At 45.1% G+C, this 25,179-nt stretch overlaps 1 protein-coding gene across 5 annotated transcripts in view; it reads left to right on the forward strand.

The window, feature by feature from the left end:
* Positions 1-11,836: 11,836 nt before the first annotated feature.
* Positions 11,837-25,179, forward strand: part of Rangap1 (Ran GTPase activating protein 1) — a 29,658-nt gene continuing 16,315 nt past the window's right edge. Inside the window, exons 1-4 of one of the 5 annotated variants that reach the window (XM_015501872.2) lie at positions 11,837-12,176; positions 16,872-17,021; positions 22,000-22,127; positions 24,994-25,053. In XM_015501872.2, the coding sequence (XP_015357358.1) occupies positions 16,910-17,021; positions 22,000-22,127; positions 24,994-25,053 (300 nt within the window). In that variant the 5' untranslated portion in view covers positions 11,837-12,176; positions 16,872-16,909. Of the gene's footprint in view, positions 12,177-12,377; positions 12,400-12,465; positions 12,489-13,941; positions 14,342-16,021; positions 16,041-16,871; positions 17,022-21,999; positions 22,128-24,993; positions 25,054-25,179 lie in introns of those variants that run through there. The other 4 variants (XM_048803091.1, XM_048803090.1, XM_048803089.1 and 1 more) reach the window with 4 other exon arrangements.

A 25,179-nucleotide genomic window follows, 5' to 3' on the forward strand; every position in this document is an offset into this window, starting at 1 on the left:
GTATAAGAGACAGGCTCCGTCCATGTGGCTCCGGAGCGCTTTACTTTCATTTCCAGCCCCCTCGGCCGGCCGCTCGCGGCAGCACCCACTGGAGGCACCGTCTCCCTGCAGCTCTTCCTCTCGGGTCCTAGAGAGCGCGGCTCCTCGGCTCCTCGCCTGGTAGCGCCCGGGGTGGGCGGCGCGGGCTGCGCACCTTGGGAGAAAGGGGTGGGGAGTGGGGAGCCTCCCTCCCCCGTGTAAAGCTCATGCCTGGAATTCACCTTTATTTTCTTTAAACGCTCCCTTCCATTTGGGGGGTTTTCTTTGGGCAGTTCTGCATTTCTGAGCTGATGCTGGACAAATCCAGAGCCTCCACCTTTCCCTATGTGAGTAAAAAGCCCCGGATTCCCAGGTGCTTTCATGGATAGTTCCCCAAGACCCTGATTGCCTGTGCTATCTGGATGAGGACCGGGACTAAGAGAGCGAGCAGAATCTCATTTGGCTAGGGTTTTATGCACAGGAAGTTAAAGGGGGGCGGGGGAGGGGATGAATGACACTTGTTAAAGAAGGACAGGCAGATTATATTCAAAGGGGGCCCTCCTGGTGGGTGTAAGGACCACTGCAAAGGGCTCTTGCAATGGCGGAGAGATAACTGGGCTAAACCCCTGTCACAGCAAGGGCAACTGGGAAGGAGCACGATGAGGGTCAATAGATAGAAAACTATTAAGAGGAAGCATGAAGAGTAAGGGATGTTTCTGTCTAAACCCACTTAACAGGATTCTTGATGAAGGTAGACCAGGGTGATCCAACATTACCTGGGGGAATAGTGGTGGAGGAGGAACCTGATTAGATATTGATAATGATCAGACGTGGAGGATGAATGATCAGCTAAACTAACTTGGCAGGATTCTTGCTAAAATTGGACAATGCAGAGATAAACACCGGAGTCCAAAAGTCTAGGCCAAGCTGGAAAGTTCAGGGAAGCTTCTTAAGTAGAATTTGGCCAAGGAGAGCATCTTGTCAGGAATCTTTCCAGGAGGGATTTGAGCCCACTTAAAGGACCCACTAGGTAGGGGGAGATGAAGCAGACAGACCAGTCAGTCAGATCAGATCAGCTATAAGCACCCAAGGCACTGCCTCAGAGCTGTAATGGTCAGGCGGGATTTGAATCCAGAGTTTCTGATTCCAAATAAGAGTTCATCCCACACAACCACTACTGGCCCTGTCAATTTCTGTAGGAACTACATCCTGGTGAGAGTTCTCTCAAATCTTCCTCTTTCCACTTCTTCATTTTATGCACACAAGTGTTTATGTGTATGTTAATTTATTACAGATCAGCTGTGAGCCTCACAGATTTTATCTTTACAACTGTTATCTCTTCCACCAACATTTGTGCCAGACATGATCTGAGGAACTAGGGATACAATGGTGGGACACATTTTTAAAAATTTATTTGTTTGTTTCTTTCTTTATTTATTTAGACTGTACAGGAGATTGAACCCAGGGCCTCTCATGCACTCTGGGCAAGTACTTTACCACTGGACTACGTTCCCAGCCCAGGGAGACATATTATAAAATTTACCAGCCCAGGGAGACATATTATAAAATTTAAATACACGGAGTGGTAGATGCTAGGATGGTCATGAACATGAGGCTGTGTTGACTTATTTAATTCTCACAAGAATCCTGGAACATTGGTTTTAACACACCTATTTTACAGATGGGCAACTGAAACTCAGAGATTAAATGGCTTGTCCAAGGTGACAGTTGTGACTCTAGAGTCTCTGTACTTTGCATGGCCTCTGACACTTCCTACCACCTCTGCTTTAAGAGAGACTTGGAGAAGAAAATGCACCACACCTTTAGAAGTTCTTAAACTCTTTCCCCTGTGACCTCCTTCTTCCTCCTCACCACTGAGATTAACAATCAAAAAGAGGCTCTAGCAGGAAGAGAACATACTCATAAACAAAAGCAGTGGCCTCAGAAATCACTGCTGTTCATGTGCCACCTGGGATAGATTAAGGATCATGGGCTAAAGGCAGTGACAAGCTAAGCCTGGTGACTTTGAGTGGCTGGGTAATGTGGTAAGGGTGTCAACGAGGTGCCATTAAGAAGACCAAGTCCCTAGCTCTGTGACTTGCCGGCTGGGTGACCCCAGGCAATCCTTCAGTATCAATTTCCTCATTTGTAAAACAAGAATAAGAACACTGAATCAATATAAAGTTTGTTTCAAGAATTTGCTGTTCAAGATTGGTTACAATGAAATAGTGCCTGGTAAGTATGTAATACAATTACTAGTCCACAGTAAGGGCCAGGTAGATGTCAGTTCCACACCCTCTGTGTAAATTTGCAGTGGAACACTCTTGACAGCCTATCACATCAGCCACCATTGTTATAAGCACTCTCATTTTATAGATGAAAATGCTGAAGCCAGTTGGATTGCCACATCTTACCCCAAATGAATTAGCTGGTAAAAATGTGGAGATTCTTCAGTCCCATGCTCCTGGTGAAATACCACATATCCTTAAAAGAGGAATGTCCATCATTTAAGGGAGATTCAGCTGAATGCCAGCCCCTCATTTCTTCAGTGTAGCATCAATTTGTTAAACTGTTCTGACTGCCAAAGATGGTAAAGGGGACCTTTATTACAAGACCCCAGTCAAAGATGGAGGTGCTTTGGAGAGGAAGGCCTGGCAACGGTAGGTTATTGCCGCAGTCTGGCTGGGCACAAAATAACCCAGCCGCCATGAGGCACTTGTAGGTGCAAACAGGAACTCCTTTATTGCCCGAACTCTCACGGCCCTCCGTGCATACTCCCCAGGAACTCTCCCCCTCCACTGGGCTCCGCGGGAACTCAACCAGAACTCTGCGAGAACTCGAAAGTAGCGGGCGACAAGGCAGCAGGAGCCGCCCTATTGCCGGACAGCAGGGGTCTATATACAACTGAATACACAGCCTGTTTCAATCCATCATCATCCAGTCACAGCAAATATACACAGCTTAACTTAATTATCATCATCTTAATGGCTCGCTGGCGTCACCTCTCAACCACTCCTTCTGGCAATGCCAGGCACCATCCTGACTCGGCTGTGGCTCTCAACAGGTTATTTTCTAGAAAGTTCTGATGTTGGACTGCAAGGCTCTGTGTCATACATTAAAGCTGAAGTGTCAGTAGCAGCCACCACCAGTTTATTATGAGCCAAAGACTTTGCATATGTTGATTCTCTTACCTTCTCAAAAGCCTGTAGGCAGGAATTGTTTTCAGGTGAGCAACAGACATAAAGCAGTTAAGTGGCCTGGTCAAGATCATGCATCTAAGAGGCAGAGGTGGGATTCAGTCCCAGACCTTTCACATGTAAGGCAGGACCATTGTACCATAATGTGGACATCTTAGATCTGGATTTGTCACTAGTTATCCCCAAGGACTTGTCATTGGAGTGGGTTGCTGGAGAATGGGAATCCGAGGCTCATGCTCCTGATCTGAAGAAACTGACAGGTGTATCATTCATGTGTCCCTTCTTCTGTGAGCACCTTCGGTACCTGCAGCAAGGTATCTTAACTTGAGGTTTAGGGAAGGGCCCTGAAGATGTATGCAGCATTTTAGGCTTAGGTTCCTTTTCTCTCATGTGTAAATTTGGGGTGCTGTGGACTGAATGTATCCCCCCAAATCTAAATGTTAAAACCCTTATCCCAATGTGATGATATTAGGAGATGGGACCTTTGAGAGATAATTAGGTCATGAGGGCAGAGCCTTCATGAATGGGATTAGTGTCTTTTTAAGAAGAAACACCAGAGAGGGTTGGGGTTATGGCTCAGTGGTAGAGTGCTCGCCTAGCATGCATGAGGCACTGGATTTGATCCTCAGCACCACATAAATATAAAATAAAGAGATTGTGTCCACCTAAAACAAAGATAAATATTAAAGAAGAAGAAGAAACACCAGAGAGATGATCTCTAGCTCTCTCTTTTTGCCAGGAGCATATACAGCAAGAAAATAGCCATCTGTAAATGAGGAAGGTAACCCTTTCCAAGCAGAACCTGACCATGCTGTCATCCCAATCTTGGAATTCCAGCCTCCAGATCCATGAGAAATAGGTTTATGCTGTTTCAAGCTCCCAGATTATGGCATTTGTTACAGCAGCCTGAACTAAAATGGGGTAACATCAGAACAGCCACGTATTGCCTCATCATGAGGATACATTCTGAGAAATGTATTGCTGGGTGATTTTGTCATCATGCAGGTATTATAGAATGTATTTCCACAAACCCAGATGGTTGCAGTTTACTATAGACTGAGTGTATGTGTGTGTGCTGTTGTTGATATAACTGTCCTCATCCCATAGGATCATGTGATGGTAATATTAAATGTCAACTTGACTGGGCTATGGGGTGCCACTTAACAAATAATGGCAAACATTATTCTGGGGCTGGGTGAGGTGGTGCATGCCTGTAATCCCAGCAGCTTGGGAGGCTGAGATGGGAAGATAATGAATTCAAAGCCAGCCTCAGCAACTGCAAGGCATTAAGCAACTCAGTGAGACCCTGTCTCTAAATAAAAAACACAAAATAGGGCTGGGATGTGGCTCAGTAGTTGAGTACCCCTGAGTTCAATCCCTGGTTCCAAAACCAAACAAACAAACAAGAAAACATTATTCTGGGTAATTCCATGAGGGTGTTTTTTGGATGAGTATAACATTTAAATTGGTAGACTGAGTAAAGTTGATTGCCCTCTGTAAAGTGGGTGGACTTCATCCAGTCAGTCAGTGGGAGGTCTGAATAGAACAAAATGCTGGCTTTCCCCTGAATAAGAAGGAATTCCTCCTCTTTTCTTTGAGCTGGTTATATTTTTTTCCTGCCTTTGGACTCAAAGTGTAACATTAACTCTTCTTTGAGTTTACTCACCTTCAGTCTGGAGGAAAACCATTAGCTCTCTTGAGTTCTTCAGCTTGCTGCATGTAGATTTTAGGATTTGTCAGGAGGCTGGGAGTGCAATTCAGAGATAGAGCACTTGCCTAGCATGTGTGAGGCACTGCGTTCAATCCTTAGCATGGCATAAAAAATAAAATAAATAAATAAAATAAAGTCAGGCTGTCCATCTACAATTACAAAAAAAAAGATAAGGTCTTGTGAACCCATTCCTTACACAAACTTGTCTACCTATCCCATTGTTTCTGTTTCTCTGGAGAATCCTGACTAATATGGGGTCCCTACAAAGATTCAGTGAGCTATTACATGCAAAGCATTGATATACATGTGATTATTATTAATTTTTTATAACAATTAAAAAATTTTTTTAGTTGTAGATGGACACGATACCTTTATTATTTTATTTATTTATATGTGGTGCTGAGGATCAAACCCAGGGCCTCAAACATGCCAGGCAAGTGCTCTATCACTGAGCCACCACCCCAGCCCCATGTGATTATTATTTTAAAAATAAATTATTTTCTGGGACCCAATCCATAAAATTCAGATTCTCAAACATGAGGGTGACATAAAAAAAAAAGAGAGGAGGAAAATCCATGAGCCTCAAGGGTGTAAGAGGTTGGTCATGGACAACTGCAATACAAAGGAAGAAATGTAGGCAATAAAACATGATCTCATTTGTCCTCAATGTGTTATTATGAAAATATTCAAACACACAGCAAGTCAAAAGCACTGCACAGTGACGCACCACATGTTCTGGATTATTTACCACTGTTAACATTTCGCTCTATTTGCTTTATTACATATTCTTCTATCTATTCATTTATCATCCATTTATTCTCCTGTCATTCATCCACAGAACATTTTTGTTATTAAAAAAAATACCCACAGGTAATTTTTAAAAAATATTTTTAGCTGCAGATGGAAACAATATCTTATTTATTTATTTGTTGGTACTGGGAATTGAACTCAGGAGTACTTGATCACTGAGCCACATCCCCAGCCCTGTTTTGTATTTTATTAGAGACAGGGTCTTACTGAGTTACTTACTGCATTGCAGTTGCTGAGGCTGGCTTTGAACTCGCAATTCTCCTGTCTCAGCCTCCCAAACTGCTGGGATTAAAATGGGGTATCAAAAGAATAGCCATGTACGCCCAGCAACTTATTTATTTATTTTTTTATGTGGTATTGAGAATCAAAGCCAGTGCCTAGCACATGCTAGGCAAGCGCTATGCCACTGAGCCACACTCCAGGCTCCCATAGGTAATTTTTAATTTTCTCCTTTATGCTGTTTAAAATTTATGTTAATTTAAAAAATGAATATCAGTCATTTTTTAAAAAAAATTTTTGGTGGTACTGGAGTTCAAACCCATGGCTGTGGATATGCAAGGCAAGCACTCTGCCACTAAGCCGCATCCCCAGCCTTTTTCTTTTAAATTTTATATAGAGACAGGGTCTCACTAAGTTGACCAGCTGAACTGTGTTCCTCCTGCCTCAGCCTCCCAAGTAGCTGGAATTACAGGTGTGTATCACCATGCCTTCCTGATACCATCTCTTTCTCTCTGTGTCATGATTGGATTCTCAAGAGCTGGCACAGCAGGTACTTGCCTACCATGTGTGAGGTACTAGGTTCAATCCTCAGCACCACATAAAAAAATTAAAAATAAAGGTATTGTTTAAAAAAACAAAAGAGCTGGCACAGTGCCTGTTGGAATGTAGATGTTTTGGTAACTCTTTGTGGAGTGAATGAATTAATTATGGTTATTCATTAAGGTTAAAAAATACTGTTTTCTAATCAGGAGTCCTGGGCCTGAAGTGAGTGTATGTGGTTTGAGCGCCTTTCACAGATGTTGTTGCCACCGCCTCCTCTGAGAGGAAAGGAGGTGACCCTGGAGGAGATTCCCCTGCCTCCCCTGCAGATCCATCTCTCTGGTTGGGTCTTGGGAATGTCTTCCCACATTCCTCACGTGTCTGGCATATTTCAGCCATTTGTTTTTGATCTGACTAAATGGCAAGTCTACAGCCTTGGTAGTTTTTCAGGAAACCAAGATAAATATTGTTATTTATTCCATTTACAATTGGCAATTAAGTTTGCTTTCAGGCACCAGAATGGAATTTAAAACATTCATAAGTAATTTAAAACACTCATAAGTAAACCAGATTAATCAAAGGCAGCCTGCTTTTCTCTCCAAAACATTTAAAAAATAAACAAATAAAATAAAATAAGGGTAAAAGCCTCACAAGGGAAAAAGGCGTGGAAACCATACCCTCACCAGTCCTTTCCATACTCTGCTCACACTCACAGGGTGACTTGCTTTGTGTGCATGTGTGTGTTTAAAAGGCCCCAGAGACCTGGCTTCTACTGTCTCTTGTCTAAATCACTGTGTAATTTGGGCAGGTCATTGGACCCTCTGGGCCCCAGCTCTTCATCTGTTGAAATGAGGAAAGGGGAGGCCTGGGATGCTCTATCCTTCAGTCAAAGGCTGATTCCCCTTCTGGGTAAGGCAGACTAGCTCTCAGATGAGAACTGGGAAGAAAGCAAGCTGGAGAAAGGGCAGGAAAGAGAGAGAGAGAGAGAGAGAGAGAGAGAGAGAGAGATGACAAGTGTCCCTTCCAGTTCTGCAAATCCCATGATCCATTAGCTGGATGAGGAAAGGAAGGATCTTCTAAAATGTCCTGCGTCATCCACCTTCCTCTTCCCTTTGGGAAGTCTCATTCTCAGGACTCAGTGGAGTCTTAAGAAATAATACTGGGTTGAGTGTGGTGGCACATTCCTGTAATCCTAGTGACTTGGGAGGCTGAGGCAGGAGCATTGAAAGTTGGAGGCCAGTCTCAGCAATTTGGCAAGACCTTCAGCAACTAAATGAGAACTTTCTCAAAATAAAAAATAAAATGGGCTGGGATGTAGCCCAATGATTAAGCTCCCTTTGGGCTCAATCCCCAGGAAGAAGAAGAAAAAGGAGAAGGATGAACACTGGAAAAGGGTGCCTGCGGATCATCCCCAAGGAAAATCCAGACAGATCTGACAGGTCCTAGCTGGAAGCAGCACAAGAATAGCATCAGGCTCACTTCAAAGCATCTCAGCCTTCTCAGGTGATGATTAATTTTAAGCAAACATCAGTGACCATTACTAGAATTCAAATTCTCCACAGTGAGGTGGGGAGAGGACCCACCTCTCAGCAGTTGTGTGAATAGGGAGGTTACAGTTCCTGTGGAGCTCCAGTTTCTCCTCTCTGTGTGTGAAGGAGGGGTGGTTATGATGCCCACTTCCTTTCTGGTTGTAAATATTCAGTTAGTGAGGGTGACATTAAAAAATGAGGGAACTTGAAGCACCTATGACAAGCAAGGAAAGATAAAGTACCTGCCCTAGAGACCCTTCCTGGCTGGGGAGGGAGCCATCAAGAATAGTAATTCTGGGGGCTGGGGATGTGGTTCAAGCGGTAGCGCGCTCGCCTGGCATGCGTGTGGCCCGGGTTCGATCCTCAGCACCACATACAAACAAAGATGTTGTGTCCGCCGAAAACTAAAAAATAAATATTAAAAAAAAAAAAAAAGAATAGTAATTCTGGGCAGGTGCAGTGATGCTCCCCTATAATCAGGAGACTGAGGCAGGACGATCATGAGTTCAAAGCCAGCCTCAGCAACTTAGCGAGGCCCTAAGCAACTTAGCAAGACCCCGTCTCTAAAGAAAAAATAAAAAGGACTGGGGATGTGGGCTCAGTAGTTAAGTGCCTTTGGATACTCTCAATCCCTAAATCCCTGGTACCAAAAAAAAAAAAAAAAAAAAAAGAAAGAAAGAAAGAAATACTAATTTTGATGGAAAAACCCCTCAGGGATACAGATCAAGTGTTGTGGGGTTTGCAGCTTACTGTGGACACCTGAGGAAGGGTGACTCATTTCTACTAGAGCAATGACCAAAGGCCTTGTATGAGGTGTCATTGGATATGGGCCTTGAAGGCAGAAAGAAGGAAGGTGGGGAAAGGACCCACTTCTCAGAAGTTGTGTGAATAGGAAGGTTACATTTCCTGTGGAGCTCCTTTCTCCTCTCTGTGCGGGAGGGAGGGGTGGTTATGATGCCACTTCTTTTCTGGTTGTAAATATTCAGTTAGCTGTGCATGAAAGTATCTGGCCCATGCCTATTTAACTCTGAGTTGCAGGTAAAGCAATGGCAAATGTGGGCTGAGTTGTAAGAGGTAACTGTGGAAAGAAGACTGCATATGTTGATAGCGACTAACTCTGGGAGCCAGAGTTCAGGGCCGTGTTTACTTATCTTTATCCTGTTTTATATGGGTTGGACCCTTTATAGTTAATACATGTTATTTATATAATGGTTAAAAAGTGTTTTGTAATCAGGCATGTTTGGCACACACCGGTAATCCCAGCAACTCAGTATGAGGCCAGAATATTTGGGTTTGAGGCCAGCCTCAGTATCTTAGCGAGACCATGACTCAAAATAAAAAATGAGGGCTGGAATGTAAAGTGTCCTGGGTTCAATCCCCAATGCCAAATAAACAAAGTACTTTATTAAAACAGAAGAGGGGTTGGGGTGTGACTCAATGATAGAGTGCGTAACTAGCATGAGTAAAGCCCTAGGTTAGATCCCCAGCACCCTCAAAAAATAAAACTAAACAGAAGAAAAGCTATTACATTTTTTTTTTCTTTTTAGAGAGAGAGAGAGAGAGAGAGGAGAGAGAATTTTTTAATATTTATTTTTTAGTTTTCAGTGGACACAACATCTTTGTTTGTATGTGGTGCTGAGGATCGAACCTAGGCTGCCAGGCGATGCCAGGCGATGCCAGGCGAGCGTGCTACCGCTTGAGCCACATCCCCAGGCCGCTATTGTATTTTTATACTTTAAACAATTCAAATCTACAGAAAAGTTGCAATGTTCAAAGAACTCCCATATATTCTTCACCCAGATTTATTTAATATTTGACTACATTTGTGCATCTCTCCATGTATGTATATGCACACATTGTTTTCTTAGCTATTTGAGGGTAAAATGCAGACTTCATTCCCCTACTTATATAAGCATTTCCCTGCCTAAAAACAAGAGCAATCTTGTTGAGATATAGAGGAAAAAACAAAGTGCTTTTCCCATTTGCTCACTGAAGAATCAACACAAAATACTTCTGTGACTCCAGATGTGTGGGGGTTTTCTCCCACACATCAAGCAAGCAATTGGTTCTGCAGCAGACACTGGCTGGGTGTCCCCCAAGGATTTTAGGAGTCCCATGTGATGAAAATGGACTCCCCCATTTTTTTACATCATACTTATACAGCCAGTATCATAATCAAGATAAATTTAACATCAACACAATATTATCATTACGAATTTTTTGACCCCAACATCTGAGTTTTCTTTCCTTCTGGGAATTTTTGTGGAACCAATAACAAGATCTCAGGCACTAAATGAGCAGTGAAGGAGATGATGATGATGATGATGATGATGATTTTAAATTTTTAACATTTTATTTTTTAGTTTTCGGTGGACACAACATCTTTGTTTGTATGTGGTGCTGAGGATCGAACCCAGGCTGCACGCATGCCAGGAGAGTATGCTACTGCTTGAGCCACATCCCCAGCCCCAGGAGATGATTATTATTGACCAAGAATAGGAGCAGGAGCTAACCTCTCAAATTAACTTCCCACTCCTTAGGGGTTAGGAGGTTATAGATATAGGGTAAAAGAAATGAGGGAGAAGAATAGGCTAACAAAGGGGAGAAATATTCATGTCTTTTCTGGGAATGGGCAGAGATTTTTTTCCCTGGGAATTCAGGCACCAGCTCTGTTTTGAGCCTTTCCTGGTTCTTTGCGATTGGTTGTTGTCCTAGTAATTGTCAACTGTCATGGTGCTGGCATGTGTGTGGTTTAACATGTACATGAAATTATAACGAAGTTAGAGGGTGTCTGGCTGTCACTCTGGCAGCCATCTTAGATCCAATGAGGTTCATGAGCCTACAGGAAGAGAAACTGCTGGCCTTCAGGCATACAGCCCTCGAAAATAAGCAAGATTAGGGTTAGGTAGACATTCGGCTATGTCACTGATTACTGCAGGGTAATACTGTCATCTGATATACAGTCAAATTTTGTTAATTGTCTCAATATTTTCCTTTATAGCAACCCCCACCCCAGGGAGACTCATATCCAGGGTCACGTATTGCGCTTAGTTTACATTTCATTTATTTATTCTGCGATGCTGGGGATCAAACCTAGGGTATTGCACATGCTAGGCAAGTGCTCTATCCTTGAGCTATACCCCAGCTCACTTTTCACTTTTAATCAGCAACAGTTCTTCAGTTTTTCTTTGTCATGAAGACAAAGAACAGGTACAGACCAGTTACTACGAAGCATGTCCCTCATCTTGGGTTTCTCGTCTCATCAGATTAATTTGATGCATTACTGAGTGGATGATCCTGCTGTCCTCAGTCGATTACATCTGGAGGCTGCGAGGGATGTCAGTTTGTCCTGCTGTTGAGTTCTCGCGGACCACTTGGTTATGGCGGTGTCCGCAGGGTTTCTCCAGCATCGAGTTACTATTGCCCCTTTTTCATTATCAAGTAATTTGCAGCTACTTATGTAGAAGCCTTCAATGTCCTTTCAATTTCATGGGATCAAAGAAAGGGAGTCTTTTCCTTCCGGAAACGGATCCCTATTTCTTGCTGAAGAGAACAAGCATCACCTCTCAGGTAGCAGCAGCCGTTGTCAATAAAGTTGTGCAAGCGGGAACGCAGACCTCCTCGGAAGGGTGTGGCTAGGCGGCCGCAAGGCCCGCCGGGAACCGTAGTCTCTGGGCGCTCCGGCTAAACACCGCCCTGCGGTCTCGGCTAGAAGCCAGGAGGGCGGGCGAAGAGAAGCGTGGCGCGCCCGGGCGCGGTGCACCATGGGACTGGAAGTTTGCGGCGTGCGCCCAGCCGCGCCCCGCCGCGCCCGCGCGGAAGGACACGGACTTCCCTACCCGGTGGGCCGCGCGCGCGGGGCCGGGGGTGGCCAGCCCGGGCTCGAACAAATCAAATCGAAGGAAAGAAACTGCCGGCTTTCAAAATCCTCCTCCTCCGCCATCATCCGCCGCGGTGCCGAGAGCAGGTGGTGTAGGAGACACGAGTGACGAAAAGCCCCGGGGGCGCAAGCCGAAGGCGGCTGGGCGTCCGGACCGCTGGACAGGGGGCGGCGAGCCGGCCGGACCCGACCCGGACCCTAAATCCGTCCCTGCCGCTCGGGGCGGACGCGCGCGCTCGGGTCGCCCCACGCGGCTGCGTCGCCTGTTTACGGTAGGGCCAGGGTCCCTCTCTTCTCNAGCCCGCGGCTGCCAGCAGTGGCGTCTCACCGGAGCGTGGGTGTTAACCTGGAGGCGGTGCGAGTCCGCCAGGGATCCCGGGTGGGGTCCACCGCCGCTGTCACGTTCCGCGGGCCCTCGCGCGTCGCTCCCGGGCCACCTCCTCCCGGCCGGCCCACGCCCGCTGGGGGCCGGCTGGCGCCGCTGCCGGGATCCGCGTGAGTCACCGCCGACACTCGTCCGGATCCCTGGACGTTCATCCAAGGACGCCTTCCACGCGGCAGCCTAGAGCGGAGGGGACGTTTCTGTATTAACCGTTTGTCTTTGCTCTTATGTTGGCCCTTTGCTGACCTTGGGCACACCAGTATCTATGCTTTGGTTTCTCAGTCTTTAAAGTGGATGGGGGATAGCGTGTGTGTGTGTGGGTGTGTGTGTGTGTCTGTCTGTCTTCGTCTTCCTGGACTGAGCCTTGAGAAGTTCTATGTCCTTTCCCCCTGGGCACCCACCACCACCATTTAACTAGCCTAAGATTGTCCCATCTTACATTTGCAGATGGTGATTGGCTTTTAGGTTAATTTTTTTTTTTCCCGTTTCATCTGGTTATTCCTTGTGCACCTTCTAAATGCCAGGCCTATGCAGATAGTGATTCTGCCAAATTATACGTCAGAGCATGTTTTTTCTCTGCTAGAACCCTCTTATCAGTCACTCAAAAGTGAAAGCCACGGTTCTTTTTTTTTTTTTTGGTGGGGGGGGCATTTGAACTCGGGGACACTTGACCACTGAGCCAAATTCCCAGCCCTGTTTTGTATTTTATTTAGAGACAGCATCTCCCTGAGTTGCTTAGCGCCTGGAAGTTTCTGAGGCTGGCATTGAACTCCAGATCCTCCTGTCTCAGCCTCCTGAGCCTCTGAGATTACAGGTGTGCACCACTGTGCCTGGCTGAAAACCAAAGTTCTTAAAATGGCCTTTATGATGAATTTCTTTTTAATTATCTTTTCTCATCTCCTGTGTCCATTCTCTCTTCCGCTCTATGCTCCAACTCCACTGGCTTCCTTGAGTTCCTCCATTCGCCTGTGCGTATTCTATTCCCTACAGAGGAATGCTCTTTCCTCAGGTGTCTGCATGGTCTAATTCTTAATATCCTTCAGGTCTTGAATTAAATAGTAATTCCCTCAAAAGTCCTTCTCTAATTATTGTACTTTAAATTGCAACTCAGGAAAAAAAACACCTTATTCATTTCCTCTTTGTTTTAATCAAACATACTATGTTGTGTAAAATATATGTTTCAAGAAGGCAGGATTTTTGTTTCATTTACTGCTGTACTCCTTATACCTGGAACAGGGTTCAGTACATAGTAGTACCGTAAATTTTTGTCGAATTGTTAGCGGTGTTTACTGGTGACGAGTCCTTGCTTCCCCACTGCTGAAGTATAACACCAGAGAAGCACGCTGAGGCAAGTTTAGAGTGGAAAGTAGAAGCTTTATTAAGGACAGCAGAAAAGACTATTCCCCTGTGGAAGAGGGGGACCCAAGAGGTGGAATCCTCTTTATAGCTAAGGTCCTCTTTCAGCTTTCCTGAATTTCTGTCCTTTGTTATCTTGAAGTGATAGAATGTAGGTGGGAAGACCCAAAAGGTGAGGGGCAGAAGGGCTGGTGGAGTAATCTGGGCAGGAAAGGCCTGGGGCCATATTTGATTAGCACCTCCCTGTTTGCTGGGGAGCTGCTTCATTAGCATTTCTTTACAATGGGCTCTGGGCCTTGGGAATATTAACATTTCAATTCCCTAAGAGCTGCACTGCTTTCCTGGGTTCAATTCTCAACATGGCCTTCATTTTCGATTGATTTTACTCGATAGCAGACCCAGACCCGATTTACCTAACTGCACTAACTACCTATCTTTAAATCTGGCTTCATTATGAATACTAGATTCATTACCCATAAAGTAATTCATGCTTATTGATAAGGAAAAATCCATGGGGGTAGGGGATAGCCTGACTGTTTGAGCCCAGAAGAAGCCTGAGGGTCATAGGAGAATGAGGGGATATCATAACTGAATCTGAGGGCTAGGGATGTGGCTCAGTAGTACAGCACTTGCCTAGTATGTACAGGGTCCTGAATTCCATCACCAGCATCAAACCAAGAGCAGCAACTCTGTCTGAAGGTAAGGAAATTGGGAGAAGATGCTTTCAAGGCAACACCTCCTAGTTTTTTTCTTTATATCACTCTTCCTTGGTCTTGGGTGGCCTGCCATTTCTTCATTGTCCATTCTGCCAGTCTGCTGGGCTCCAGGCTGGAAGAAACAACTGCCCCTGTTGTGATATTGTGGAGTGTGTGTGTGTGTGTGTGTGTGTGTATAAATTTGTCATTGTCCAGCTTTCTGGCATACAACTCCTAAAATCTTGAAGTGATGTGACTTTTTGCATGCTATTGAATTGGCTACTAGCTGGTCACCTCTAGTAGCTTCAGAATGGGGCCTGGTCATTAGAAAGACCCAGGCAGCATTAGAGGATTGAGATATTCAACCCAATCTCTGAGGAGGGAAGTGGAGCTGAAGGTTAAGCTGATCATCAATAGACAGTGATTTAACCAATTATGTCTACAATGGAGCCTCCATAAAATCCCAGGAGAACAGGGTTTGGAGAGCTTCTGGATTGCTGAGCATGTGGAATAGGTTCTTGGAGGGTGGCAGGGCCAGAGCAGACATGGACACTTTAAGCCTCTTTTCCCATATTACCGGGTATCGAACACAGGGGGACTTGAGAATTGAGTCACATCCCCAGCCCTATTTAGTATTTTATCTATTTATTTATTTATTTAAATTACTGATGGATCTTTATTTATTTATATGTGGTACTGAGAATCAAACCCAGTGCCTCACACATACTAGGCAAGCACTCTACCACTGAGCCACAACCCCAGCCCCTATTTTGTATTTTATTTAGAGATAGGATCTCACTGAGTTGCTTAGTGCCTTGCTAAGTTGCTGAGGCTGGCTTTGAACTCTTGATCCTCTTGCCTCAACCTCCCAAGCCACTGGGATTACAGGTGTGCACCACTGTGCCTGGCTCTATATAGCTCTTCATCTGGCTGCTTGTTTATGTTTTTTATAATAAACCGTAAATGTAAGTAGTGTTTCCCTGAATTTTGTGAACTTCTGGAACAAACTGAGCCCAAGGAGGAGTTTGTGGGAATCCTCTTTTAAAGTCAGTAGGTCAGGGCTGGGGATGTGGCTCAAGCGGTAGTGCACTCGCCTGGCATGCGTGCAGCCCGGGTTCGATCCTCAGCACCACATACAAACAAAGATGTTGTGTCCGCCGATAACTAAAAAATAAATATTAAAATTCTCTCTCTCTCTCTCTCTCTCTCTTTAAAAAAAAAGTCAGATGCCCAGGTAAACCAACTTGAGGTTTACATTAGAATCAGAAGTGGGTTCAGTCTATGGGATTGAGCCGTCAATCTGTGGAATCTGACACCATCTGCAGGTAGAAAGTGTTGGAATTAAATTAGAGGACACCCAGTGCTGTCTGCTATAGATGAATTGCTTGGCTCAACCCACACACATCTGGTATTGGAGGTTGAGTTTGTTTTCTATATACTGGCCTATTGTGATGATGGCTCTTATGATGTAGAGACTTCTGGTCTCCTTGGAATCCATGAGGGGCTACCATGGCTTGCCCAGTATCCTGGCCAGGGTTAATATCATACTTGCAGTGGGCTTAGCCCTGTGCCCCACCCCCAGAGTCATGCCAGGGTGGGCAGCAGGGCAGTCCTTGGGATGGATGACCTGGATCCCTTAGCCATCTTTGTTCTGTTTGATGAATGGGGCCTTCAAACAGAGAGCCACCAAGATGATCAGGCAGGTGTGTGCTTGGGGTAGATTCTTTGAAGCCATTGATCTGGGACTTAACTGCCATTCACTCGAAGGCAGGGGAAATGGGCAGTTCACGTGGTTTTCGCAATGTCCCTACTAGGGCAGTTTGGCAGAGGAAGACTTGCAGCAGGATAGTTCTTCAGAGGCTAAACATGATCTTTTTGCTTTCTTGGTACTTCCTCCACCTTTCTAGAATGATTCGTTTTCTAATGCTATTTTCATTTCTCCCAGTGGTTTAGCTCTTGGGTTATCTGTGGCAAGGGGCAAAGGGTCCAATTCCTGAGATGACTGATGTTCTACCCTGAGACCCTCCTCTGTAATCAGTGGTCCCAGGAGACTCCTTTATTTTTTTCGGTACCAGAGAATGAAGCCACAGGTGCTTGACCACTGAGCCGCCTCTCCAACCCCCTTTTTTTTTTTTAAATATATATATATTTTATTTAGAAACAGGGTCTCACTGAGTTGCTTAGGGCCTCTCTGAGTTGCTGAGGCTGGCTTTGAACTGAGGCTTTGCCTCAGTCTCCCAAGGTGCTGGGATTGCAGATATATGCCACTGCCCGGCTGAGACTCATTTCTTTTTGGGGGTGGGTGGGTACTGAGGATTGAACTCAGGGGCACTTGACCACTGAGCCACATTCCCAGCCCTATTTTTGTATTTTATTTAGAGACAGGGTCTCAGTTGCTTCGTGCCTCATTTTTGCTGAGATTGGCTTTGAACTCGTGATCCTCCTGTCTCAGCTTTCTGAGCTGCTGAGATTACAGGCATGAGCCACCATGCCCAGCTTGAGACTCCTTTCTTAATAAAACTTCTGCTCCTCAGTTTGCAGATCTCCAGGGGAGCCCACCATCGTGGCCAGCATGGCCTCTGAAGACATTGCCAAGCTGGCAGAGACCCTGGCCAAAACCCAGGTGGCTGGGGGACAGCTGAGTTTCAAGGGCAAGAGTCTCAAACTGAACACAGCGGAAGATGGTGAGTGCATTGTACACTTAATAATTGTCAGGCTCTTTGAGCTATATATCTTCAGTATTTGTCTTGGCAGCTCTATGAGTGCCTATCATTGGACCTATTTTAACAATGAGTCTCAAAGATCAATTGTCCAGGAGTGGGGGTGTAGCTTACTGGTAGATGACTTGCCTAATATGCGTAACACCTGGGTTCAATACCCAGCGCTACCAAAAAAAAATTTTTTTTCTTGTGAGTTCACATAAACATCCCTGCTGGTCTGTATGTTCACAATGGGCAATCTCAGGAAGGAATGATAATGAGGGGAACAGTTAGTCCTAAGATACAGCTTCTGATTTCTGACTTTAGCTCTGGTACTCTTCCGACCCCTACCTTCATTCACTCCCATATTCATGAAATATCTGCTACCTTCCTCAGCTGAGGCCCTGGTGGGTTGCATTAAAAAACAGTCTCCCTGGGGCAATGTCGCAGGCCTGTAATCCCAGGGACTTGGAGGCTGAGATAGGATGATTGAGGTCAGTCTGGGCAACTTAGCAGGACTGTCTCAAAATAAATGTAAAGGAATGGGGGTGTAGCTTAGCATTAGAAGAGTTGTCTCGTGTGTGAGGCCCCAGGTTCAATTTTTAGTATCAAAATATATATATTTCAGGGCTGGGGTTGTGGCTCAATGGCAGAGTGATTACCTGTACATGTGAGGCACTGGATTTGATCATCAGTACCATGTAAAAATATATAAATAAATAAAAGATATTGTGTCCATCTATAACTAAAAAATTTTTTTAAAAATAAATAAACAGGGGCTGGGGATGTGGCTCAAGTGGTAGCGCGCTTGCCTGGCATGCGTGCGGCCCAGGTTCGATCCTCAGCACCACATACAAAAAAAACAAAGATGTTGTGTCCACCAATAACTAAAAAATAAAATATTAAAATTCTCTGTCTCTCTCTCTCCCTCTTTCACTCTCTCTTTAAAATAAATAAACAGGTAGTGTTATTCTCATTTTGTGGAAATGGAAGCACTGAGAGATTGATGTGTTGTAAGTCCTTAGCTAGTAAGCACCAGAGATGGTATTTGATGCAGAATCCCAAACTCTACCTTTCTTCACGTGTATCCCATTCACATCTCATAGCCTGTAAACCAAAACTTTTCTTATTTCATAGATAAGAAAATAGAGGCCCATAAAGGTTGAATGACTTGCCTAAAGACCTGTAGCTAGTTAGGATCAGAGCTGAATTTAAAGCTGTGCTGTAACTTAGTGAGACCCTGTCTCAAAAATAAAATATAAAAAAAACTAGCTGAAGGGCTGGGGTTGTAGCTCAGTGGTAGAGTACTCATCTAGCATGTGCGAGGCCCTGGATTCGATCCTCAGCACCACATTAAAAAATAATAATAAGGGCTGGGATTGTGGCAGTGGTAGAGCGCTCGCCTAGTATGGGCGGGACCCGGGTTAGATCCTCAGCACCACATAAAAATAAAAGGCATTGTGTTGTGTCCATCTACACCTAAATAAATAAATAAATATTAAAAATAATAATAATAAGTAAAATAACTATAACTAAAAAATAAATATTAAAAAAAAATAAAAACTAGCTGGGGATGTGGCTCAGTGGTTAAGTACCCTGGGTTCAATCCCCAGTACCAAAAATAAATACATACATAAATACATACATAGGTATATTTTACTTTGAGACAAGATCTCACTTAGTTACTTAGGGCCTCGCCAAATTGTTGAGCTGGCTTTGAACTCTTATATTTTGAGGGGGAGGATACTGGGATTGAACTCAGGGGCACTCGACCACTAAGCCACATTCCTGGCCCTATTTTGTATTTTATTTATAGAGACAGGGTCTCACTGTTAAGCATCTTGATTTTACTGGGGTTGGCTTTGAACTCATGATCTTCCTGCCTCAGTCTCCTGAGGAGCTGGGTTTACAGGCATGTACCACCACACCTGTCTGATTGTTTTTGGTACCAGGGATTGAACCCAGGGGAGCATAACCACTGAGCCACATCCCCAGCCCTCTTTATATTTTTTATTTAGAGACATCATCTTGCTAAGTTGCTTATGGCCTTGTGGAGTGGTTGATTTGAGGTTGGCTTTGAACTCATGCCTGCCTCTACCGGGATTACAGGCATACACCACTATGCCTGGTTCCCAGTCCTCTTACTTATTATTATTTTTTTTGATGGTACTGGGGATTGAACCCAGGGGTGTTTACCCACTGAGGCATATCCCCAGCCCTTTTTTATATTTCATTTAGAGACAGGGTCTTGCTGAGTTGCTTAGGGTCTCACTCAATTGCTGAGGCTGGCTTTGAACTGTGTTCTTCCTGCCTCAGCCTTCAGAGCTGCTGGGATTATAGGTGTGCACCACTGTGCCTGGCTACTTTTTTTGTACTGGTATTGAGCCCAAGGTCATTTACCAACTAAGCTACATCTCCAATTCTCCAGCCTTTTTTATTTTTTTTAATTTTTAAAATGCCAGGCAAGTGAGTGACCTCTGAACCCCCCCAGCCCCTTATTATTTTATTTTTTTTTTAAAGAGAGAGGGAGAAAGAGAGAGAGAATTTTTTTTTTTTTAATATTTATTTTTTAGTTCTCGGCGGACACACATCTTTGTTTGTATGTGGTGCTGAGGATCGAACCCGGGCCGCACGCATGCCAGGCAAGCGCGCTGCCGCTTGAGCCACATCCCTAGCCCCTTATTTTTTATGTTGAGACAGAGTCTTGCTGTGTTGCATAGGGCCTTAGTAAATTGCTGAGGCTGTCCTTGAACCTGAGATCCTTATTTCTCAGCCACCTGAGTTGCTGAAATTACAGGTGTATGCCACCATGCCCTGCTTGCATCTCACAGTACTTTTGAGGCCTCTTGGGGTTCAGGCTCAGCCAGAGAAACTGGTTTGGACTTGCCTGGTTGTCAAGGTGTGTAAGCAGCCTTGCTCCCTCCCTGGGGCCAGAGCTGTGTGAGTCCTTGGGTTGCTAGGAACATGGTGATGCACATTCCATTCTCTCCATAGTGCATCAAGATTCACAGGGCTTCTTCCTATTCTTTCATCTCTTTGAGATCCTTGAATAATCCTTGTGGGAAAGAGGTGACAATGTTGATATTTTATAAATGAGGAAAAGAGAGTAAGGAGATTTAAGTAACTTGTTTAAGGTCATTTATCTGGTAAATAGCAGACACAGAATTATTTTGTGTGTGTGTGGTGGGGGGTGCTGGGGATTGAGCCCAGGGTCTTGTGCATACGAGGCAGGCACTCTACCAACTGAGCTATATTCCCAACCCCCAGAGCCAGAATTTTAACAGAGGTCTTACTGAGTCCTTGTTTCTATGCTTCTGAGTAGATATTCAGTAAACATGGATTTGCTATTAAATGTCATTTATTGAACAGGGTTAGAGTATTAAATTTCATACAAATTGTATCTCAGCTTATCTTTACAAAATTCCTTGAGAGGGCCGAAGATGTGGTTCGATGGTAGAGTGGTTCCCTAGCATGTGCAAATCCCTGAGTTTGATCCCCAACTCTCCCAGAAAATCCTTTGAGATAGGCTTTATCTCCATTTTGGGAAAACTGAGGCTCAAGGAGGTAATACAGTTTGCCTAAGAGCAAACTATAAGTAGTGGAGCTGAGAATTCAGCTTTGGCTGATAATCTGCATAGATGATTTTTCCACTTTACCACCAGTCTGTACATGGTGTCTCCTATCTTGTGGTCACTGGGCACCCAGCCTGTAAGGGACTCCTAACCTGGAGTAGGAATGTGGTGCTCAGACAACAGTTTGTTCATATTCTGAGAGATGTGAACAAAGGGCCTTAGGAAGGTAAGGCAGGGAGAGGGTCACTTTTAGTTTATTCATGGATAATGTGGCATTTGAATTGTTCTTGAAAGATGATTTGAAGGAGAAAGGGCACTGCTGGCAATGAGAACACATGAGTTAGGCTCAAGAGCTGAGACCTAGAGGGTGGGTGGGCTGGGGAGAAAGGAAATTAAAATCCCATAGGGAGGCGGGCAGAGGCCTTTCCTTGTATGTTGTGCTGAGGAACCTGGAGGCTTCAGTGTGAGCCCAGAGGGGACTCTGTATTGGCTGGAAGTGAACCAGGATGGGAGGAGGCCATGGTGCTAGTGAACAAGGCCCTTTTCTCTCCCCAGGAAATCATTTAAGAACCAAAGAAAGTACTTTGTGCTCTATGAGGCAGAGTAACCAGCATACCAAACTTGTTACTCTGAATAGTAGAGGTTGGAAAGAGAAGTCCTATGAGAAGGTCTCCTGATGATTGATTATTCAGGGATGAGTGGGGTCCATCCCTAATCTGTTATGTGAGGAATGGTGGTTTTCAATTTCTTGTAACCCTGCTTGGGTTGAAAACCAGGAGAGAGGCAAGTACACCTGTGACCCCACACCTCTTGACTCTGCTTTCCCATTCTGGTGCATTTCCTTCCAAGTTTGGTCTGTGCTCCTGACTCTCCTCAGGGCTGAACTTGTGGACAGCACAGTACCCCTGACAATACACTGACATCATGCATATAGTGTGAGTTAGCTCTTTCCTTGGGACCCTAGCATCTCCATCCCCATGTAAGCATTACCTTGAGCAGCCATCCCATCTCACTGACCTGGCTAGTCCTCAGATATCAGTTGGGGCTCCCTTTTGGAGTGGTCTCCCTGTTTGACCTGGTATGCTCCCCATAACTCTCATTTGTCAGAGTTGTCCTTGTTACAAGCTGCTAGTTGATCTTTTTCCTTGACTTCTAAGCCTTTTGTACATGCCTTGTTTTAGCAGTCATTGCAGAGGAATTATTTGAATAGCTGTGCCCCCTGCTAGGCTTTGAGTCTGTCTGATTCTCCTCTATATATCAGGGTCTGGCGCATGGAGTATGGGCACCATAACCCTTGGAGTATATGAGTGATAGGTGGTTACCAAACTCTCTCCTACCCCAACTGTTTGTGACTCCAAAAACCTAAAGTACTGTTCTTTGGTCCTGAGCAGCTAAAGATGTGATTAAAGAAATTGAAGACTTTGATGGCTTGGAGGCTCTGCGCTTGGAGGGCAACACGGTGGGTGTAGAAGCGGCCAAGGTCATTGCCAAGGCCTTAGAGAAGAAGTCGGAGTTGAAGGTGAGATTTGCAGAGCAAGCAGGCCTGGGCTGGTTGAAAACAGCCTTCTGCTCACACTGCCACAAAACTCTATGTCCAGATCCTCCCAGGCCCCTGCCTTGGTGACTGTCACCCACACAGTTTCTCTTCCTCTGGCCATCCCAGATCACACAGCACTGACTGTGGTCCCTCTTTTTTGCAGTGAGCATTAGGGTATGCTTCTCGGATGGCATTAGGAGTGCAGGAAGATTATTGGGGTGACACCTGTGAAAGAAAAACTGGAGAGAATCTTCAGTTTGCAATGCAGATCTGACACCCTTGAGGAGGAAGGATGTAGAGTTAGCTAGCAAGTACTTCTCTCTGTGAGATTGTTCTGAAAAACCCACCAGCTGGGAGCTCCAGAGCAAGGATTGTCCATTTAAAACAGTCTTGTGATAGGAGAAATGGTCAGGCCTCAGAGCTCCTGTTCTTGTAGTCAGCTGGGTATGTGCTGAAGCCAGAGGCCACAGGTCACTACTCCCTACTGCTGAGTCACATTCTTTTTTGCAGGTTAAATCTAGGCGGTTCCCCTTCTTGGCCAATGCAAAGGGCAATTCAGTCTTCTAGCCCAGGGTTCCCAAAATGGGTTCCACTGAATACCAGTCTGTCAATATGCTCTTTGAGAAAAGTAGAGGTATCAATTCAGAATTTCAGGGGTGATGGGTCAGGTGTGGTGGTGTACACCTTTAATCCCAGCTACTTGGGAGGCTGACACAGGAAGATCACAGATTGGAGACCAGCCTCTACTACTTAGTGATACTTAGTGATATTGTGTCTCAAAGGGGGGTAGGGATGTAACTCTGTGTTAGAGTGCTCCTGGGCTCAGTTTCTGGTACTGAAGGGGAAAAAAGTTGTATGCCACTGTGTCCAGCCTTGTGTGTACCCATTTTATAAGCCAGGGGAACTGAAGCTCAGGGGTGCTGATTCAGTGCAGGACTGTGATGCCAGGACATTGCAGTGTCTGCAAGTTTGCTTACAACAGAGCTCTTAGAGGGTATTTCCTTAGGAAGGTCATAGTCAACAAAGCCAGGGCCATTTTGCTTTTCTGCCCTCAGCCTAAACAAAAGAAGTCAGCCTGCGCCATGACTTCTGAAGAACAGGAATGGAGGACTTGTGGACCTGGAGGCTGCAGGCCACAATAAGAGTTGAACTTTGGCATGCATGGGCCTTGGTTCAGTCCTCAGCACCATCACCTGTCCACTTTGCACTGAATTTGGCTATTCCTCCTTCTTGGGGTCATTCTGAGAGCCTGGCTAACAGGAATGCTACTTGCATTTTCTTAGCTGGTGCAGACCCAGCTGGTCTCCAACCTGCCTCTCTGGAGGAAGAAGCCCTAAGGCAGGGACAGGGTGGAGCTGCCCTTGATGGCTTTCAGAGACTGGTGGTGATGCAAGATACAATGTTATCTGCCCTATGAGGTCTTGACAAAAGTGCACCCTGGGTCACCAGCTGAGATCAAGTTCATGTGAGTTCAAGCTCGTAATGCTCTACTGTTCCCTTGAAGATCATCAAGGTGTAAAGCCTTTCTCAGAGAGGATTTCAGGGTGCGGGGCAGGGAGTGTCTTGGAGTCAGCTGAGTGGTGATTGGGACTCTGTCCTGTGCCCTGGAGTTCCATGCCAATCCTTTATCTCATAAGACGGGTTTAGGAAGCTTAAGGGTGAGATACCATTGTCCGGACTATGGATTTCCGGCTGTAGCTCCATGTTCCTGGTCCTAAGGATCCCATGTATGGGTGTAACTTAGCAGATCTCATGTAGGATATATAGCTGAGGTCCCTGGTTTGTGAATGATTGACTTTATTTGAAGGATATGAAAATTTTTTTCTGTAAAAGCTAAATTCCTGTTGGGTGTGGGTAATGCACACCTGTAATCTCAGCTACCCAGGAGGCAGAAGCAGGAGGATCCCAAGTTCAAGAGCAGCCTGGGCAACTTGGTCAGATCTGAAAATAAAAAATGAAATGGTATGACATGACGTAAATGGACTAACTGGGGATATGGCTTAGTGGTAGAGCACTTCCTAGCAGGCACTGGTTCAGTTCCCTGCACTGCCAAACAAAAGTAGAAGAACTTCCCTAGTATGTAAGGCTGGTCTTGGTTCATATAAGATCTGGATGTTCAGGTGCAAGTGGCTTTGCCAGTGTTACATCAGACCCAGTTTTGGCCTGGAAAAGATAGGGGTTGCCAGGGTTTATTTGGGGAGTGGACACAGCAACCAGAATTGGGGAATAGGATTGTCAAAACCAAGCTATGTGGCCTATATCTTTCTAACATTTATTTGATAATTTCTTACTAGATTTGCTAACTTATAAGTAATTTCAAACCAAATATCACTTCTCTAAATGGAAAACCAGTGTGCCTTACTATAAAGGAAGTGAAATATTGTAGTGAATTCCAATTTGACACTGTTGTCACCTAAAGGCTCTGAGCCTGAGCCCTGCCTTTGTTAGGCAAGAAATGGAAGGTAAGTGAGACTAGCCAGTCCCAAATGAAAGGTGGTCCTCTGGAGGTGATCAGCAGGGTTGAAAAGACTTGAAAAAGAACTTTCTTGGTGCTGAGTCCTATATCATTTCATATTTCCCACTCAGGATCATGTCATGTGTCCAGTCAGAGGGTTGGACAGATTTGCGATTTTCTTGACACTTCTCAAGGCACAGGTGTGACTTGAGAACAGGCCTCCAGTTCTACCAGCTCCATCTCAAACTGGTTCAGCTTTTGCTGACAAAACCCAAATTAAGACATCCTGTAGTGCTCAGGTGTCCCGAGGGCACAGGGTGAAGTGGTGCTGTGGGCTTTACTTCGGGCGGCCTGAGGGCTCCAGCTAACTCTTCCCTTCTTTCTCCTGCACAGCGATGCCATTGGAGCGACATGTTCACAGGGAGGCTGAGGTCCGAGATCCCTCCAGCCCTGGTAAGGAATGAGCTGCCACGCTCCCCAGGCCATTCCCAACCTTTTTCTCATACCTGTTCTTTCTGGAGACTTACTTGTATGTGTCCCCACATATAGCTAAGCCAAGAAATGGAAGCCAGCCCAGTG

This window comes from Marmota marmota, unplaced genomic scaffold (genome assembly GCF_001458135.2).
Source record: "Marmota marmota marmota unplaced genomic scaffold, marMar, whole genome shotgun sequence".
Taxonomy (NCBI): domain Eukaryota; kingdom Metazoa; phylum Chordata; class Mammalia; order Rodentia; family Sciuridae; genus Marmota; species Marmota marmota.